The sequence below is a fragment of the Podarcis cretensis genome (genome assembly GCF_951804945.1).
Source record: "Podarcis cretensis genome assembly, chromosome: 2".
NCBI classification, from domain to species: Eukaryota; Metazoa; Chordata; class Lepidosauria; order Squamata; family Lacertidae; genus Podarcis; species Podarcis cretensis.
The window spans coordinates 128277634-128296485 of NC_137171.1; the positions used below are offsets into that span (position 1 = coordinate 128277634).

Here is an 18852-nt window from a genome sequence, read left to right on the forward strand (position 1 = left end):
CTCTGGTCCATTGGGTCACGAAGAGGCGGACACGACTAAACACCAACAACCAAAAGTGCTACTGGACAATTTTTTAAATAAAAATTATATATATATTTTAAAGGATCTTTCTAAGGGATTTTAAAGGAAATTTGAAAACAGATTTTTTAAAGAAAGTTTTTCTAAAAATTAAAAAAATTATCTTTGTATTTATTTCAAGTTTATGCAGGTTAAGTCAATATTCTTAAGAAATGGAAGCTGGATTCTGACAAGAAGGGGCCGTGTGCCCCGCCTGTCCTGGGAGGACTCACTTTCTGAGAGTCTGACTGGACTAGACGGCCCTTGGGGATATCAACGCCCCAATTCCGCCCTGTGCTTGGCACCCAAAGCCCTAAGAGCATCTCCTGCCACATCAACCACCTCTGGGCCCCGCAATGAGCAGCAGGTCTCAGCTGCCCCCTAGGGGCCCGGCAGCAGGGCCTTCTTGGGGGTGGCTCCCCAGAAAGGTCTGGAAGGCACTCCCTGCCCAGGCCCCTCTGCCTCCCCTTGCTAGTAACTTCAGGTCTCCGGGTTGTGGGTTCGAGAGCCATGTGGGCTGAAAGATTCCTTCAGGGGAAACCCGGAACACTCAGTGTCTTTTTCCAGTATTGTAAAACTGTGTATGTCTCCCGTTCCTCTGAGTCCCTGGAGTAGAGCAGGATTATAAAGTGCCTTTCGTCACCAAAGTAAGGGGCTAAACCCACTCCCCACTCCCACTTGGGGGGGGGGGGAGAGAAATGATAACAACAATTATGTTGTGTGTGTGTGTATATGTATGTGTATATGTGTGTGTGTGTGAGATATATATATATATATATATATATATATATATATATATAAAAAAAAATAAAATAAAATAAAATAAAATAAAATAAAAACAAGTTTTCTAATTTAGGCCACCCACCTGACAGAGTTGTCCTAGCCACTCTGGGCTACTCCCATCAAAATATAAAAACACAAAAAAACCCCAATGGAAAGCACAGAAACAAGGAATAAACCTTCCCCCCCCCAGATGTGCTCTCCCCAAACCATCCCTTTAACAGAACTCACACTCACAGCAGCCTACAGAAAAATATTTGCCTATTTTTTATTCCCCCTGCTTTTTTTTTTTTTTTGCAAAATGAGCTCCCAAACAGAACATCAATACGCCCACCCCCTGCCACCCCCCATGGCACCCAGAAGAATACAAACACGGCAGTCCCCGCCCTTCGTCCCCCTGCCCCCTCATGCATCACGCAGAAGCCCCCCCCACCCCCCTGAGTCCATGAAGGCAGAGCCACCATCTTCCAGCAAGATTTTGTTTTTTTTTTGGGGGGGGGGGTTCCACCTGTCCTTCTGCTCCCCGCCCCTCAAAGTCTGTGCCAGATTGTGGTGAGGGGGCTAATCCGAGTCTGACAGGACGATGATCTCCTCCGGGTCGCACTGGGTCGCCACGCTGGCCTGCAGGGGTGGGGAGAGAGGGGGGGTCAGAAGAGGGGGAAACTGGTGCCCTGCACCCCCTCCCTCCCCAGAGCAGCACCCAAAGGCCTCTGGCTGCCCCAGGGACCTCCCTGAGGCAGACCAGCTGGGAGGAGGGGGGGCAAAGTTTAGGAAAACTCTTCTGGCCTGAAGAGAGAAGTTTTTCTTCCTCTCACGTCACAGCTAGAACTCGCGGGCATTCGAAGAAGTTCAACATGGGGAGATTTGAGGTGGGCAAAATAAGGTCCTCCTCAGTTGACATGTGGAACTCCCTGCCACAAGAGGCAGGCACAGCCAACCAGCTGGGTGAATGGAAAAGGATGTTCCTAGGCGTATTTGGCCACTATGAGGAGGGGAGGCTGGAGCAGCCACTGGCCCAATCCAGGATGCTCTGCTCAGGCGCTGACTCCCAGGGGAAGAAGCCGCTGAGCACCCCCAGGGCTGGTGCTGGGAGAGGAAGGAAGAGGCAATCTGGGGCTCCAGATCGGGGCTCTTGTGCCTGGGGCAAATCCACACCCCCCCGTTTAGTACCTTCCAGATGGCTGCAAGGAGGTGGCCCTGATTCTGCGGCTGGGGGCTGCCCTGGGAGCTGCTGACCAGCCCCAGGCCTGGGGAGTCGGCGCAGGTGGAGTCGGCCAAGGGGGCCGGGCTGAGGCGCCCCTCTCCGTCCTCGTCTTCCTCCTCCTCCTTCGAGCCAGTGCTGGGCACCTCAATGCAGCTGCCAGAGAAGAAACACACATTGACGGGGCGCTTGCACAGCCTGACGCCCCCCCCCCCGGCTGAGGCGGCTCAGAGCGTTTCGCAGTGTTGGAGAAGGAACCCCGAGGGATCATCCAGCCCATTCCGCCTGCCCTGAAGAAATCGCCCCTCAAGCATCTCCGACCGTTTCCAAGCGGATGTTGGGAGCCCACCTGACAGGGACCCTTGCAGGGGGTGGGCTAGATGACCCTCCGGGTCCCTTCCAACTCCACCCTTCTCCGATTCCACGACCAGCTCTCAGGGACTCCAGCACATCCCTGGGGGGGAAGAGGGCTGCCCTTCCGCCTCAGGTCTGGGCTGCTCCCGATCCGGCCACCCCAGGAAGAAGAACCCCCCACTGCAGACACACAAACGGTGTCTGGCCAGGAAACGTTCTCTGCTTTGGGGCAGAACTTGGGAAAATGCCGTTTGGGATTTGATCTGGACTTGTCCAAAGAAACCTCTGCTTAAAAACCTCCAAGGAAGCAGAGTCCAGCTCCCTCTGGACTAGGCTAAAAGATCAGACAATGAGTCAGGGCACATTTCAAAGCAGAAATTGGTATCTGGTTTGCCCCGACAGCAGCCTAGCCGTTGGTTGTCTTTGCACCTGCCAGGAAAGTAAGGCCGTAATAATAACAATAGCAATAATAACAACAACAACAACAGTAATAATACGTGGCTCCTGTCCAGGTTTGTTAGTTGTCTTACTTTAAATGTTGTGAGGATCCTATTCCCTTTTAAAAGGTGGTTTTTGGCAGGGGGGATTTGCTAGGTTGTTTTTATTTTGATTATGTATTTTGTGGTTCTATATTTTGATTTTATTCTGTGTAACACCCTGAGACCTCCAGGTATAGGACAGTATATGTAATAATAAGAGCAGTTGCAGAAAAGACCCAGAGGCGGAATTTTTAAAAACGTGCAGATGCAACAGCTCTGCAATTTACAGTGTTTACAGACATATCGAAGTAAGAAAAGGCAAAAACATTCCTCTTCCACCGGACCTTGGGCGCAAATGTGTCAGTGACCGGTATTGTGCTTTTGGTCATTATGTTCTGCATTTGCCTTTTATGTTGTCAAGAACCCTGCGCTCTTTGGATGAAGGAAAGTATATGTTAGCATTTCTTAAAAGAGGCTCTCCCTCTGAGGGCTCAGCACCCAGGCAGGTTCGGGGCAGGACCTATAGATTTCTTCTGGGCCAGCCTGGATCCCTCAGCCCCCTTGCAATCACATAACTGCACTTGGAAGGGCCAGCCAAGGGCCCTCTAGCCCCACCTGCTTGCCCCCCGCAACCATGGAGTCTCCTCTCCCCCTTACCACCTCCCAGCCCCCCGCTCACCTGTTGGAGTCCCACCTGCTCCGCTTGCTGGGGGGCTGCCCGTTCACCCCACGCAGGGGCCCCCCGCCTGCCCCGCGGAGGCTGCCGTTGTCCTGAGCTTGGCTGCGCTTGGCTGGGGGCCTCTGGGGGTGTGGCAGCTTCTGACACGACCGGAAGACGGGTGAGGCCCCCCTGCCCCCCTGGGTCTGGTGCGGGGGGGAGGGGGTGGGGGGCGGCGTCTCGCCCGCCTCCAGCGTCAGGGCCTCCTCAATCTCCAGGAGGAACTGCTGGGAGGGGGAGGTGCCCACGGCCGGAGGGGGGTCCGCAGGGGCCTGCCCCACGCGCTGTCCACGTTCCTCTCCTTGGCGCCCCTCCGGGTTGTGCTCTTCCTCGTCCTCTTCGTCCGGCTCTTCCTCCGAGGAGGATGGCACCAGCTCCGGGGCCTCCAAGTCCATGTGCTGGTCGGCCTCCACTTCCTGGACGCGGGGGTCGTCATCTGGGAGGGAGGGGAGGACAGCAGGGTTATGGTGTTTTGATTTATCGTTTGGACAATTATTTTTATTGATTTACCAAATTACTACAGATCAAACTGAATTAATTCAATTTAATGCCATTTTCTCGCCTTTGCTACAAAATATACCCCAAAGACAGAAGTACTGGTTTTTTTGGGGGGGACAGGTGTCCTGAATCCTGAATGGGGTAACTGTGCCCCTGAAGGACCAGATGCGCAGCCTGGCAGTCATTTTGGACTCACAGCTGTCCATGGAGGCACAGGTCAATTCTGTGTCCAAGGCAGCTGTCTACCAGCTCCATCTGGTATGCAGGATGAGACCTTACCTGCCCCCAGACTGTCTCGCCAGAGTGATGCATGCTCTGGTTATCTCCCGCTTGGACTACTGCAATGCGCTCTACGTGGGGCTACCTTTGAAGGTGACCCGGAAACTGCAATTAATCCAGAATGTGGCAGCTAGACTGCTGACTGGGAGCGGCCGCCAAGACCACATAACACCGGTCCTGAAAGACCTACATTGGCTCCCATTTATTTATTTGTTTGTTTGTTTATAATATGTATCCGTTCTGCTGCATCAATTCTCATTTAGTCTCTAGATGACATCACTTCACATTTGCTGATCCCATGGCATGCATTCAGCTGCTCCTTCACCACCTCATGCCGCTGCCGCCTCGTTGTTGTCCTCTGCCGCCTTGGCCAGGTTCCACAGGGTGCTGCGGAGCCCATGCAGCCGGCCTGGGTGGCAGAGGCAGCCTCCCCACCGCCACCGCCGCCTCCTCCTGCTCGGCTCTTGGACATACGCGGCCGCCTCAGCGGGAGAAGGCGTCGCCCAGAGGTGTCCATGGCTTCAGATTGGCAGCAGGAGCTTCCGGCAGCCAATCCGAAGCCGTGCCAGCGTCGCGGAAGTCAGTCCCCACGCGCCGTGCTGGTTTAGCGCGGGGTCTGACTGGGCGGGCGGCAGGGTCGGCAGGCTGGATTTATGAGCCCGGGGGGGGGGGCTGCATCCGGCCCCTGGGCCGTAGTTTGCCGCCCCCTGATCTAATCCACAAGAGCATGCGTAGCTCAATTCTGGACTCTGCGCTCCTTTGTTTTTTCTCTTTCTGCTTGTGTGTGAAATGGCAGGACCCTCACCAAAATAAGGCCCCTCGGAGTGGGCCCCCAGGGTCATGGAACTCAGCCAAAGCATCCGCACAGCCGATAGAGCCTGAGACTCTTAGGGTGGCGGGTTCGAGTCCCGTGACAGACGGCCTTCCAGCCTCTGCTTAGAAACCTCCCCAGGAGGAGGAGCCACCCCCTTCCAAAGGAGGGACAGACTCCTTCAGAAAGTGGGGGGTCCCTTCTGATGCCCCCCCAGCCCCCAGCCTACCTGGGGCAGCCCCTTCCTCCTCCTCCTCCTCCTCCTCCTCCAGGCTCTTCTGCAGCTCGGCTTCTATGTCCGACTCTGACGAAGACTCTTCCTCCTCCTCCTCTTCTTCCTCATCGTCCTCTTCCTCCTCCGCCCCTGCACTGGCCACGCTCCGGCCGGGGCTGCCCTAGGGAAGAGAGACATCAAGGGTCACCCTCTGATCCTGACAATGCCAGGGATGGACAGACCCCCCCCCAGAAAGCGCTGCGCCCCATCAAGATCCCAGAACGGTGCCCAGAGCAAATCACCCCAGAGAGACCCTTCCCCTCTAAGGAGGGGGGTCTCAAAGCAGCAGCAGCTGCCCAGGCCCCCACCTGCAGGAAGAAAGCCCCCGAACAGCCCCTCCCTGCCCACCCCTGGATCCACCCTCACAGGAGGGACCCCAGGGGCCATCTAGTCTACTCCCCTGCAATGCACACAAAAAATGCATTTATTCATTTACTATGTTAAGCATGCATGTGCATAAAGAAAATATCAGAGCCATCGGGGATCTACGTGTGATGCCTGATCATGAAGAAGAGTTACTAGCAGCAATATTAAGAGAGAAAGATAATGAACTTTTTGTAGCAGAATGGAGGCCCTTTTTTTAATGTCTGGAAAAGCACTGCAAACAAATGAAATCACGGGCAGGATCGTCAATGTATCGCAAACCTCTCTTGTACCTGCGATACATTGACGATATTTTTATCATCTGGACACATGGTCAGCAGACCCTGGACACCTTCCACCAGAAATTCAATGATTTTCACCCCACAATCAACCTAACAATGAATCAATCTATGCAAGAAATACATTTTTTGGACACTACTATAAAAATACAGGATGGGCACATAGACACCACCTTATACCGTAAACCAACTGACCGACAAACATATCTACATGCCTCTAGCTACCATCCCAAACATACCAAACAGTCCATTGTATATAGCCAGGCACTACGTTACAGCCGCATCTGTTCCAATTCTACAGACAGAGACTCTCACCTAAGAGATCTACAGCAAACCTTTTTAGAACTAAAATACCCAGCAGATGAAGTTAGACAACAGATCAACAGAGCCAGACTGATACCCAGAGAGAACTTGCTGCAAGACAGACCCAAAAAAGAAAATAACAGAACACCTCTAGTCATCACATACAGCTCCCAAGTTAAAACAGTACAACGCATCATCAGAGATCTACAACCTCTCCTGGACAATGACAGTTCTCTTTCTCAAGCTCTGGGAGGAAGACCTTTCATTGCCTACAGACAGCCACCCAATCTTAAACAACTCCTAACCCACAATAATACTACAACCAGACCTAACACGGACACTGGCACCAGAGCCTGCAATAAACCCAGATGCCAACTTTGCTGCCACATACACCCGGACAACACCATTACTGGCCCCAACAACATCACACATACCATCTCGGGACTATTTAATTGCTCATCGTCTAACATTGTGTATGCAATCAAATGCCAACAGTGTCCTTCAGCTCTCTATATTGGACAAACAGGCCAGACCTTACGCCAAAGAATAAACGGACATAAATCAGACATCAGGAATCACAAGACAGAGAAACCAGTAGGAGAACACTTCAATCTCCCAGGACATTCTATACAAGATCTCAAAGTAGCTGTTTTACTACAAAGGAATTTCAGAAATAGACTGGAAAGAGAAGCTGCTGAATTGCAACTTATCACCAAACTTAAAACCATGGAGAGTCCTGGTCTGAACAAAGACCTTGGATTCTTATCTCATTATACATGACAAAGCCATTTTTCACCTTCTCACCCCTTGCTTTTTCCTGTAAGACCTATTGCAGTCGTTAAGAGTCGTCAACAGGCTCATCACAGCTATCTGCCAATCACCCATTCCCACCACCCTTCTGAGTAATACCCCTCCCCACCTTCTCACTATATAGAAGGATCTGGAAACTTCTGTTTCAGTGTATCTGAAGAAGTGTGCATGCACACGAAAGCTCATACCAAGAACTAACTTAGTTGGTCTTTAAGGTGCTACTGGAAGGAATCTGAAGTTAGCTTGTAAAAATATAATATATATAATCTGAAGTTAGCTTGTAAAAATTTGGAAACTCAATGAAAATTACATGGGGTGGGGTGGGGAGTGTTACCGTCACAAATCTATTGCAGGAAACTGGTATCCTTAATTTCCCGGTGGAATAGGGAGGTTCTCGGCAAGCCTTTGAAGGATGGCTGGAAGATGCCTGCTGAATCTCCAGGGGCAGGGAGTTCCACAGGGCTGAGCCATCAAAACTTTATTATTATTATTATTATTTGTTGATCAACATAAAAGGCTCCGCTTCCGAGTGTTGTCTGGCTGACTCGGGGAATGGCCATCGACGCTCTTGCAGGCGGGCCCAGATGGGCTGGGAGGGTTCAGGTGCAGGGCTTTGTGAATCCACGTTGAGGACCTTGAACCCAGCCCAGCCCGAGAGGGGGTCCTTTCAAAGGAGGCAGGTGGGGAAAGGCCCCCGCCCAGAAAGACCCCCCTTTGCCGGAAGCCCAGCCTGCCGCGAGGGGCGCCATCTTTTCCCCGCCAAGCCCCCTCACCTCCTGGGGAGAGGCCGGCTCCCCCTGCTGGCGCCCGGGGGCATCGCTGGGCCCGGGCCCGTCTTTGCCACCCCGCGACTCCCTCCGGCGCCGCTGCCCCTCGTCTTCGCTCCTGTCCTGCAGCTGCGCAAACTGGGAGGTCACCTCCTCCAGGCGCTGCAGGGCCTTCTCCCGGTTCTGGCGCAGGCGCCGGGCCAGCTCAGGGTCCGACAAGGCCGGGTCCGAATCTGCAGGGGAAGAGATGGGCCGGGTGTTGCAGTGGGTTGGGATGGATGACCCCCCGGGGTCCCGCAAAGCTCCACAATGCCAAGAACCCCCTGAGCCCCTGCCTGGTCTGGAGCTTTGTCAGTAGGACAATCTAAAATACGCAGAGGTGCCACAATGGTCCGTGCGCCCGGCTTCTAACCAGAAAGGCGATGGGATGGCCGTGGGCAGGAGTCCTGCTCTCCCCCCTCAGAATGGCCTCCTTTGAGGGAAATTTTCAACATTTCCCACTATTTCCATGGTGTGTGCATGTTTCTGAACTCTGAAACATCTCTAAAGCCCTACGGGAATGATGGCCAACTCCCCCCCCCCCACGGCCTCCTCGGAGGGGAATTTCCATTTCCCCATTATTTTTATTATGTGTACCTATGCCTCTGAGGCACCTGTGTGTGTTCAAACAGGCCGAGGAGCATGGCGGCCGGCCTGTTGTGCCCCCTGCGCCCCCCGCCTCCCGCCAGTGCCCCCGGGCGCTCACTGGGCCGGTACTGGTCGGTGAGGTGGCTGCCGAAGTTGTAGACGAGGTCGAGGTGGCGGCGCTCCTGGAGGTGGTTGCCCACCTCGCGGAAGGCCTCGGCCGCCATGCTCTCCATCTGGCGCTTGGGCAGGCCCAGGCTGTGGCGGGTGCTGGCCTTCTGCACGGCCTTGAGGATGTCGGCGTAGTCGGGAAAGGCCTCGGGGCGGTTGATGAGGCGCTCAATGCGCCGGTTGACCTCTGGGTAGCGGGTGCCGCGGTAAGGGATGCGCTGCTCGATGACGCGCCCCGTCAGGCTGCTGCAGTCCTTCAGCTGGCAGAGGCGCTGGAAAATGCGCACCATGCGCCGCTTCAGCCGGCTCTCCTGCAGGTACGTCGAGTCCTCGCTGTCCAGCTCCTCCAGGTCCAGCTCCCGCTCCTGCAGCTTCCGGATCTCCACCTCGTGGAGCCGCAGCAGGTCCTCCAGGTAGCGGATCTGCCGCTTAGAGCCCTCGCCCGGAGCCTTGACAGCGGGGCCCTGAGCCTTCGCAGCAGGGCCCGGAGGGTTCGCAGGGCCAGCAGGGGCTACGCTGGGCCCAGGGGCCTCCGGCGCCGGCAGGGGCGCCTTCTTCTTCTGGCTGTGGGCCCGGAAGACGGTGCAGAGCTCGTTGATGTAGACGTAGACCTTGGTGCTGCGCGCCTGCACCCGTGCCAGGCAGCGGCCCAGGACGTTGCGGAACTCCACCGAGGAGAGGAAGGCGGGCGCTGCCTTCTGGTGCCGCCCCATCAGGTAGGGGATCACCTCCGGGTGGTCGGCCGTGTGCATGGAGCAGAACTCCACAAACTGCGGAGAAAGGAGAGGAGAGGGTCAGGGGCGCAGGGAGCCCACCCTCCCACCCAAGCCTGCACCCACGGGAGTCCCCACCAGGGACTAGAACCTTGGAGAGGCTCCCTGGAACTGGCCAAGAGAGGGGCCATTTTGAAAGGCAATCCTCTCCTGCGCCTGGGGCTTTCTGGTAGGCAGAAAAGGCAGCATAATGGAGGAAGCAGGGAGAGAAAACATTTCTTCTCTCTCTCTCTCTCTCACAACACTCGAACTCAACCTCCAAGGAAGCCAGATGTCGGGAGATTCGGGGCAGATCAAAGAAAGGACTTATCTGCGCAGCACATTGTTCAACTGTGGAACTTCCTCCCAGAGGAGGCAGGCAAGGCCACCCGTATTCCCTCCTCTGGAGCTGCCCGAGTTCTGTGATCTTCAGGCGAGGTCTCAGGCACGTTGGAACAGAAGGAAACCAAACGCATTGAGGACGGAGCCTGCCGGGGAGCGGCAGCCTTTTGACAGGCCCTGCACAGGGGAGGCTGCAACGCCCCTGGAAGACTTCCAGCATGGCTTTGAGAGAAGGCGGAGGGAATGCACAAGGGAGGAGGCCTTGTCCGTGGCGCATCCACCCTTTGCCAGCCCAAGGTCACTCCCAACCTGAACACAAGACACCAAGGGGGGCAGCTTCCAAGTCACAGAATGGTCATCTACTCCAGCCCCCGGCAAGGCAGGAATCTCAGCTCAAGCATCCAGGACAGGATGGCCGCCCAACCTCTGCTTAAAAACCTCCAAGGAAGGAGAGTCCGCTACCTTCCTGCCCTGGGCCCCCAGAACATTTTTGGCAGAGGAGGCACCTGGTTTCATTTCCCCAAAATTAGCCTCCAGAAGTGGTTTCGTCCTGCTGGCCACCTGACCTAGAAAGCTGTCTGTGGACCAAGGCTGGCTCCCTTGGCCTGAAAGCCAGATGAGCGCTGCACCCATAGTTGCTTTCAGCAAGGCATTTGACAAGGTGCCCCATGATATTCTTGTAAAGAAGCTGGTAAAATGCAGACTTGACTATGCTACCACTCAATGGATTTGTAACTGGCTGACTGACCAAACCCAAAGGATGCTCGTCAATGGTTCCTCTTCATCCTGGAGAAGAGTGACTAGTGGGGTGCCACGGGGTTCTGTCTTGGGCCCGGTCTTATTCAACATCTTTATCAACGACTTGGATGATGGACTCAAGGGCATCCTGATCAAATTTGCAGATGACACCAAACTGGGAGGGGTGGCTAACACCCCAGAGGACAGGATCACACTTCAAAACGACCTTGACAGATTAGAGAACTGGGCCAAAACAAACAAGATGAAGTGTAAAGTATTGTACTTGGGCAAAAAAAAAATGAGAGGCACAAATACAAGATGGGTGACACCTGGCTTGAGAGCAGTACATGTGAAAAAGATCTAGGAGTTTTGGTTGACCGCAAACTTGACATGAGCCAACAGTGTCACGCGGCAGCTAAAAAAGCCAATGCAATTCTGGGCTGCATCATCAAGGGAAGTAATAGTGCCACTGTATTCTGCTCTGGTCAGACCTCACCTGGAGTACCGTGTCCAGTTCTGGGCACCACAGTTCAAGAAGGACACGGACAAACTGGAACGTGTCCAGAGGAGGGCAACCAAAATGGTCAAAGGCCTGGAAACGATGCCTTATGAGGAACGGCTAAAGGAGCTGGGTATGTTTAGCCTGGAGAAGAGGAGGTTAAGGGGTGATATGATAGCCATGTTCAAATATAGAAAAGGATGTCACATAGAGGAGGGAGAAAGGCTGTTTTCTGCTGCTCCAGAGAAGCGGACACGGAGCAATGGTTCCAAACTACAAGAAAGAAGATTCCACCTAAACATTAGGAAGAACTTCCTGACAGTAAGAGCTGTTTGGAATTTGCTGCCAAGGAGTGTGGTGGAGTCTCCTTCTTTGGAGGTCTTTAAGCAGAGGCTTGACAACCATATGTCAGGAGTGCTCTGATGGTGTTTCCTGCTTGGCAGGGGGTTGGACTCGATGGCCCTTGTGGTCTCTTCCAACTCTTCTATGATTCTATGCCTTTGACTGAACTTCACCATCCTGGGGTCCTTTACCTTTTCACCTATATGCTGATTGGCTCCCTTTCACACTCTGCTTAATTGCAAACTTTGGGATGCTGGGCTCTAGGCCAGGGTCAGCAAACCTTTTCAGCAGGGGGCCAGTCCACTGTCCCTCAGACCTTGTGGGGAGCCGGACTATATGTTGCCATGATTACGACCCGCTTTTTTGGCCAAAACTCTTATTTGGACCAACCCCAACGTTACCCAAATGTGATTTGCGGGGGTGGGGCGCTGCTTCCTTTGCATTTTCGCATTGACAGTTATTATTTCTCCCATAAGGCAGGGTGGGGGGCTGAGGTAAGTGTGCCATTCTTGGATCCTTTTCCCTCTTCCCCACCCTGGAAGCAAAGATTGCAGCATGCGCATGACGGACAGAAAAGGGGCTTGTTTCAAGCAGCCGCCCACCTCGCTTTTGACCCCCAAGCCTGGATGAGTCCTAAAAAAACATCGCGCGCTGGCTATGCCAGCTGCCTGGATTCCCGGTCTGTCCGTGCGCCGGATCTAGAAGGCAATTGGGCCTGATCCAGCCCGCAAACCTTGGTTTGCCGACTCCTGCTCTAGGCCCAGAGAGGGGAGAAGCTTTGGAGAGCTGCCCGCTGAGGCCTTGCCACAGTGTTAAAAGCTCATATACAGAATATTAGCAAAGCACCAAATGCCACCTTAAACCTAGGCTGCAGTCGCCACAACAAAACATCTAGGCACCTTTTGGCAATGAAATTTAGAAACGCGTTTCTAAATGTCTGGGCAGGTTCATCTGCACAGAAATTCTTTGAGTAGGAGCCAAAAAAAGCACAGCAAACACACCACTCCTGACATCAACAGACAGGGAATCCCAGAGCTGCCGCTAAAAGACCAGTTTCTGTGACACCTTCAACATGGCTAGCAATGACCACCCTAAGAATGCCTGAGGCCTTCTTGGGGCCACGAGGGCTGGGTGCCCTGCTGCCCACCGTGGAATCCGAACCTGCAGACGACCTACACCTTTCCTCCCCCGGCAGCTTCAGGGGGGCCACCCCCAGGAGCACAGACAGACCAGCTCCCCAACTCTTCCCCAAGGAAGAGGAAAGGCCACCCCTCGCCCCCCCCACCAAAAAGCAGTTCTGAGTCACTAAGCCCAGCCGAGAAAGGACTTGGGGAAGGAAGCCCAGCGGGGGGGGGGGGACAAGAAGATCCCCCCCCCGCCTCGCTCCATCCGCAGGCCGAGCAGAGGGTCTCCCCCCATTCCCCCCAGAACTCACCTGGGCAAAGAGCCGCTGGTTCTCGGCCCTGAGGCTGGCGGGGTCCTTCCCCGGGGCGGGGGCTTTCTGCCCCGCTGGGCCGGCGGGCTGGGCCGGGGGCTGCTGAGGCCCCGGGGGGGCTTCCCTGCTGCTGGGGCTGGGGGGCTCCTCGTCCTCGTCCAGGATGATGACGCTGCTGCCGCTGGGGGAAGCCATGGCGGCGCCGGCGGGCGGGGGGTCAGCGGCGGCGGCAGGAGGGGCGGGCCGAGCGGGGGCCCCGCATCCCCGGCGGAGGGGCCAGGCAGAAGAGCACCCTCGGGCGTCCCCTGCCGGAAGGAAAGAGGAGCCTTCTTCACCTGCGATCAGGACCACACCGTGGGGGGGGGTCTCCCCTCCCCCCCCACGCGCCCCCTGCCCCGCCCACCTGGCCCAGGAGCCGAGGCCCCAGACCCGACCCGGCCCGGCCCCGAGGGCTCCCCGGCCGCGGCCCCCTCTCTCTCTCTCTCTCTCGGCGCCCCCTCGCCGCCCTCCGGCTTCGCTTTCGCTTCCCTCCTCCTCCGCGGCCCGCCAAGAAGAAATGCCTCCCTTCCTCGCGGCCCACTGCGCAGGACCGGAAGTTCCAGCCTTTCCCGCCATCTTGCCGTACGGCGAGGAGCCGGGCGCCGGAGGCGGCTTTCCCTCGCTCGCTCTGCGGCGCTTGGCGGCCCTGCTGCGGCCGGGCGTCGGGCGCTTCGCCCTCGTCTCCCCGGCTCCCGCCTTCCCGCCGCCAACGGGAGGCCTAGCCGAGGCCTCGGGGCGCCGCCACCTTGCCGTACGGAGTGGCCACTTCCGGCCACGTGACCGCCGTCACGCGCCCGCGATTCAAACTCCCAAGGAGCCGTTAGCTTGGGCAGCCCCGGCCCGGCCCGGTCCCGCCGCCGCCGCGTGAGGCCTTGCCTTAGGGGAAGAGGCCCCCTCGCCCTCCGCTCCCCGCCGCCCCGAGGAGCGCGCCGCGTCGCCGGAGGCGGGAAGGAAGCCCAGGCCGGTCAGTTCCCTCCATTCCGCGGGAATGGATTCCTTGGCTCTGAGGTGCTCGCGCATGCGCCCCGCGCCCTCTTCCTCTCGAGTTTCCTATTGGCTGCGCAGGGACTCGTCCGCGGTCGCCCTCGTTCCTCGGCCTCTGCGCATGCTCCTGTGTTCTTCCCGCTTCGTGGAGGCAGCCATCATGTTGTACGGAAGCGGAGGGGGCCGGGAGATACGAAAAGGTCGGGAAGGGCTGCTGGATTGGTGGAGACGCCGAGTCCGAGTTTTCAGGGGAAGCCCGCGGGCGAGGCGCCTCTCGCCGCCCCCAGCCAAGCTTTGGCCCGGGCAGCGGGCAGCAGACGGAGCCCGGGGTTAGGGAGGTCTTTAAGGGCTGGTCTTTTGATGTCTTTTTAATCTTTGCTGCGGAAACCCAGCCAGATGGGCGTGGTATAAGTAATATTATTTATTATTATTATTATCATTATCATCATCATCATCACCACCATCATCATTTCTGTCTGTGGACAGCCTGGCACAGAAAACTCTCCCAAAGAGAAAGAGCAGCCTCTCGACAGGCAGAAGTTCAACAGGTGGAGACACAGGAGAAGGTTCACCTGACGAGTTTCTGTCTGTCGGGAAGCTGCCGTTCTGCCCTTGGGAGAAGGGACCTTTGGGTAGCCTCCCGATGCTCAGGCGCTGACCCTAAACCCCAAGCAGCCTTGGCCCAGTAGACCCGAAGGAGCGTCTCCACCCCATCATTCAGCCCGGACACTGAGATCCAGCGCCGAGGGCCTTCTGGCGGTTCCCTCCCTGCAAGAAGTGAGGTTCCAGGGAAGCAGGCAGAGGGCCTTCTCGGTGGTGGCGCCTGCCCTGTGGAACACCCTCCCTTCAGATGTGAAGGAAATAAACAACTATCTGACTTTTAGAAAACATCTGAAGGCAGCCCTGTTGGGGGAAGTTTTTAATGACTGATGTTTTATCGTGTTTTTAATATTTTATTGGGAGCCGCCCAGAGTGAGGGGTTTAAATAGTTATTGTTAAAAGGCAAAAGATTTATACGATCTGAAGAGAAACCAGATGGTTGTCACCAATGGAAGCGAAGGCACAGAAAAAACTCAATATGGAGGCCAAATGGCCAAAATATTGGGAAATTTTGGAACAAGATGGAGACAGAGTAAAACTGCAGAGTTTTGAAAAATTAAAAAACAAAGTGCGAGATTGGCTCCATTATTACCAAATAATGGAGGCATATAATTTGGACAAAAAAGTTGGCTTCCAGGTGGAAAAATCAAAATTGGAAACAGAATTGCTAGATCCCAAAATTAAGAATTTGTCAAGAATGTATAACTTGCTGTTGAAATGGAACACTCAGGATGAAACCGTGAAATCTGCTATGATTAAATGGGCACAAGATGTTGGACATAATATTATGATGGCTGACTGAGAACAGTTATGGACCACAAGTATGAAATTTACGGCATGTAATGCCCTAAGAGAGAATTTAATGAAAATGATTTATAGGTGGTACATGACACCAGTCAAGCTTGCAAAAATTTACCATTTGCCCGAAAATAAATGTTGGAAATGTAATGAGACTGAAGGTACATTCTTTCACCTTTGGTGGACATGCCCAAGGATTAAAACATTCTGGGAGATGATATATAATGAAATGAAAAAGGTATTTAAATATACCTTCCTGAAGAAACCAGAGGCCTTTCTCCTGGGCATGGTCGGCCAATTGGTGCCAAAGAAGGATAGAACTTTCTTTATGTATGTAACAACAGCAGCAAGAATACTCATCGCAAAGTATTGGAAGACACAAGGTTTACCCACCCGGGAAGAATGGCAATTGAAGTTGTTGGACTACATGGAATTGGCGGAAATGACTGGCAGAATCTGAGACCAGGGAGAAGAGTTGGTGGAAGAAGATTGGAAGAAATTTAAAGATTACTTACAGAAACACTGTAGAATTAATGAATGTTAGAAAGATGTTGGAATGAAGTTACATGGCTTTAGCAGAAATGCTATAAAGAATTAAGTACAATAGATTGTAAATGGATTTAAGGGAAAAATAAGGTTAGAATGGGTTAAGATAAATTATAGGACAGAAAATTGAGGAAGATAGAAAGGATTTGCTGAAACAATTAATTGAAGTGGAATACAAAAGAGGGAGGTGTGAGGAGGTCGCTGAAACAAGTAAATGAAAGATAATAATATTGAAAGTATTGGGTGTGTTTTTTAATTGTTTTTGTTTTGTTCTGTTCTGTATAGGTAGTGTTTTTGTTTTAGTATTGTACTGTATTGTTTTGTTATGTTTAACTCTTTCTTTTCTTTTTTGTAATTCTTTTTTGTTTTAGTATTGTACTGTATTGTTTTGTTATGTTTAACTCTTTCTTTTCTTTTTTGTAATTCTTAAATTCTTAATAAATATTATTTAAAAAATATAAATATATATATATATATATATATATATAAATAGTTATTGTTGCCTAAGGGCGCCAGGAGAACCTGCAGCAGCTGGATTAGGCCAGAGGGGCATGCCTGCAGACAGGATCCGAGCGCGAGAGCAAGCCTCCCCTGCTGCGGTTTCCAGCCATTGTGGCTGGTAGCTCCTCCTCCGTCAACTTCAAAGCCGGGCTATCTCCTTTGGGAGGGAGTTCCATAGATTAACCGATAAGTCCTTTTTTACTGAATTCTGAATCTTGCATTGTTCAGCTTCATGGGGTGTCTTACGCTACAGGAGAGATAGAAACTTTTCTCTATCCATTTTCTTCATCCATTATATTAACCATGTCATTTGCCTTTTTACTAAACTGTGTTAGAAATATGTGTATTAGAGAGGCGGCATGCATAATGTTATTGTTATAAAAACAGAGACAGCTCTGGCCGCCCTAACAGATGATCTCCGTAGACAACTGGATCGAGGCGGGTCAGGACTGCTGATCCTTTTAGATTTGTCAGCAGCCTTTGACATGGTCGATCATGATCTTCTGGACCACCGCCTCGCAGACGTGGGGATACAGGGCATAGCCCGTAACTGGTTGTGCTCTTTTATCTCTGGTCGGGGACAGAGGGTGGCACTAGGGAGGGAAATGTTGTCGCGCCATTCATCGGTGTGTGGAGTGCCGCAGGGCGCAATTCTCTCCCCAATGCTTTTTAACATCTTTATGCGCCCCCTTGCCCAGATTATCCGGAGCTTTGGGCTGGGCTGTCACCAATATGCTGATGACACTCAGCTCTATCTGCTGATGGATGGTCACACCGACTCGGCCCCAAACACACTGACCAGATGCTTGGAAGCTGTGGCTGGATGGTTTCATGGGAGCCGATTGATACTAATCCTTCGAAGACAGAGGTCCTATGGCTGGGTCGGGATGGCATGGGGATGAGGGACCAACTCCCTTCTCTTGCGGGGGCCCAATTAGTGCCATTGCCTTCCGTTAAGAGTTTGGGTGTAATCCTTGACGCCTCCCTTTCCATGGAGGCGCAAGTTACAGCAACAGCCAAGGCAACATTTTTCCACCTTCACCGCATCAAGCAGTTAGTCCCTTACCTTTCCCGCCCCGACCTGGCTACAGTGATCCCTGCGACGGTCATCTCCAGGCTTGACTACTGTAATTCGCTCTATGCAGGGCTGCCCTTGAAGCTGTCCCAGAAACTCCAGCGGGTGCAGAATGCTGCAGCGAGGCTCCTCACGGGGTCTCTGCCATGGGAGCATATTCACCCAGTGCTTTTCCAGCTGCACTGGCTCCCGGTGGAGTACAGGGTCAGATTTAAGGTGCTGCTTTTGACCTTTAAAGCCCTTCATGGCCTAGGACCCTCGTACCTACGGGACTGCCTCTCCTGGTATGCCCCACGGAGAGCCTCAAGGTCCATAAATAGCAACACCCTAGTGGTCCCGGGCCCTAAGGAAGTTAGATTGGCTTCAACCAGAGCCAGGGCCTTTTCAACTCTGGCTCCGGCCTGGTGGAACGCTCTGCCTCATGAGACCAGGGCCCTGCAGGATCTGATTTCTTTCCGCAGGGCCTGTAAGACAGAGTTGTTCCGCCTGGCCTTTGGCTTGGAGCCAATTTGATTCCCTCCCTCCCTCTCTTTCTTTTTTCCTTTCCTTCTCCTCCTGCGATGAGGCTACATTTTAATATTTTAATGTTTCAATATTTTAATGTTGTATTTAAATTTGTTTTTAAGTTGTAATCATTCAACTTGTTTTTCTTATTGCTTGTAAGCCGCCCTGAGCCCGGCCTTGGCTGGGGAGGGCGGGGTATAAATAAAAATTATTATTATTATTATTAGAATTTTAAGGTCTCAAATATAGAATAAATATTCATAAATGCACACATATCTAAATATATGAATCATGTGTCTGAAATAGTACAGGAGAGCAATGCTGCAGCCATTTTGACTCTCCCAATGACCTCAAATATTCCTCTGCAGTAAGGGAGGCAAATAGCAAAAGCCTTCCCATTGTCTTTTTGATTTCAAATCCTGTCTTAAGGGCATATTTGTGGATGAATAGGGTGACCCTGTTACCTGGATTCAGGAACTAAAGTATTAACCATCACAAAAGAATGGCCAGGCTGCCCAGGTAAAGCAATCAGTGACCATTGTCAGGTATCCTGGCAGGCAGTATTTCTGCTGGAGACTGCCTCTTCTGTTATGTATGTATGTATGAGGTGTGGTCTTGAGCTACTGGGGGGACAATTGCAAGTCTATATATGGGCTTGCACACCACTGTTCAGAGTTCTCCTCCCTCCTGTGTGCTGAGTGGGGACGCTATTGCAACAGTTCCTTGAATAAAGATCAGGCTTACGAGCTGCTTTGTTTCTCAATATACTCTGGCTGGCCTCTGTTATTTTCTCCTACCAATAGGGAACCCACATAAGGACTCTGTACGGGCTCCGGAATACCCCATAAGGGAAAGGGAGCAGTTTTTTCTGGATACGTATATAGAAGTAGTTAAAACTGAAATTACTGC

General features: G+C 53.1%; 1 protein-coding gene across 1 annotated transcript; it reads right to left on the reverse strand.

Moving 5' to 3' along the window:
* Positions 1-1332: 1332 nt before the first annotated feature.
* Positions 1333-13180, reverse strand: DAXX (death domain associated protein). Its single transcript, XM_079964652.1, has 7 exons — positions 12897-13180; positions 8739-9558; positions 8000-8226; positions 5407-5572; positions 3551-4025; positions 2008-2194; positions 1333-1458 (listed from the first exon to the last, which is right to left on the reverse strand). Exons 1-7 carry the CDS (start codon positions 13089-13091, stop codon positions 1399-1401), a joined length of 2130 nt encoding a protein of 709 aa, XP_079820778.1. The 5' UTR covers positions 13092-13180; the 3' UTR covers positions 1333-1398.
* Positions 13181-18852: the final 5672 nt, after the last annotated feature.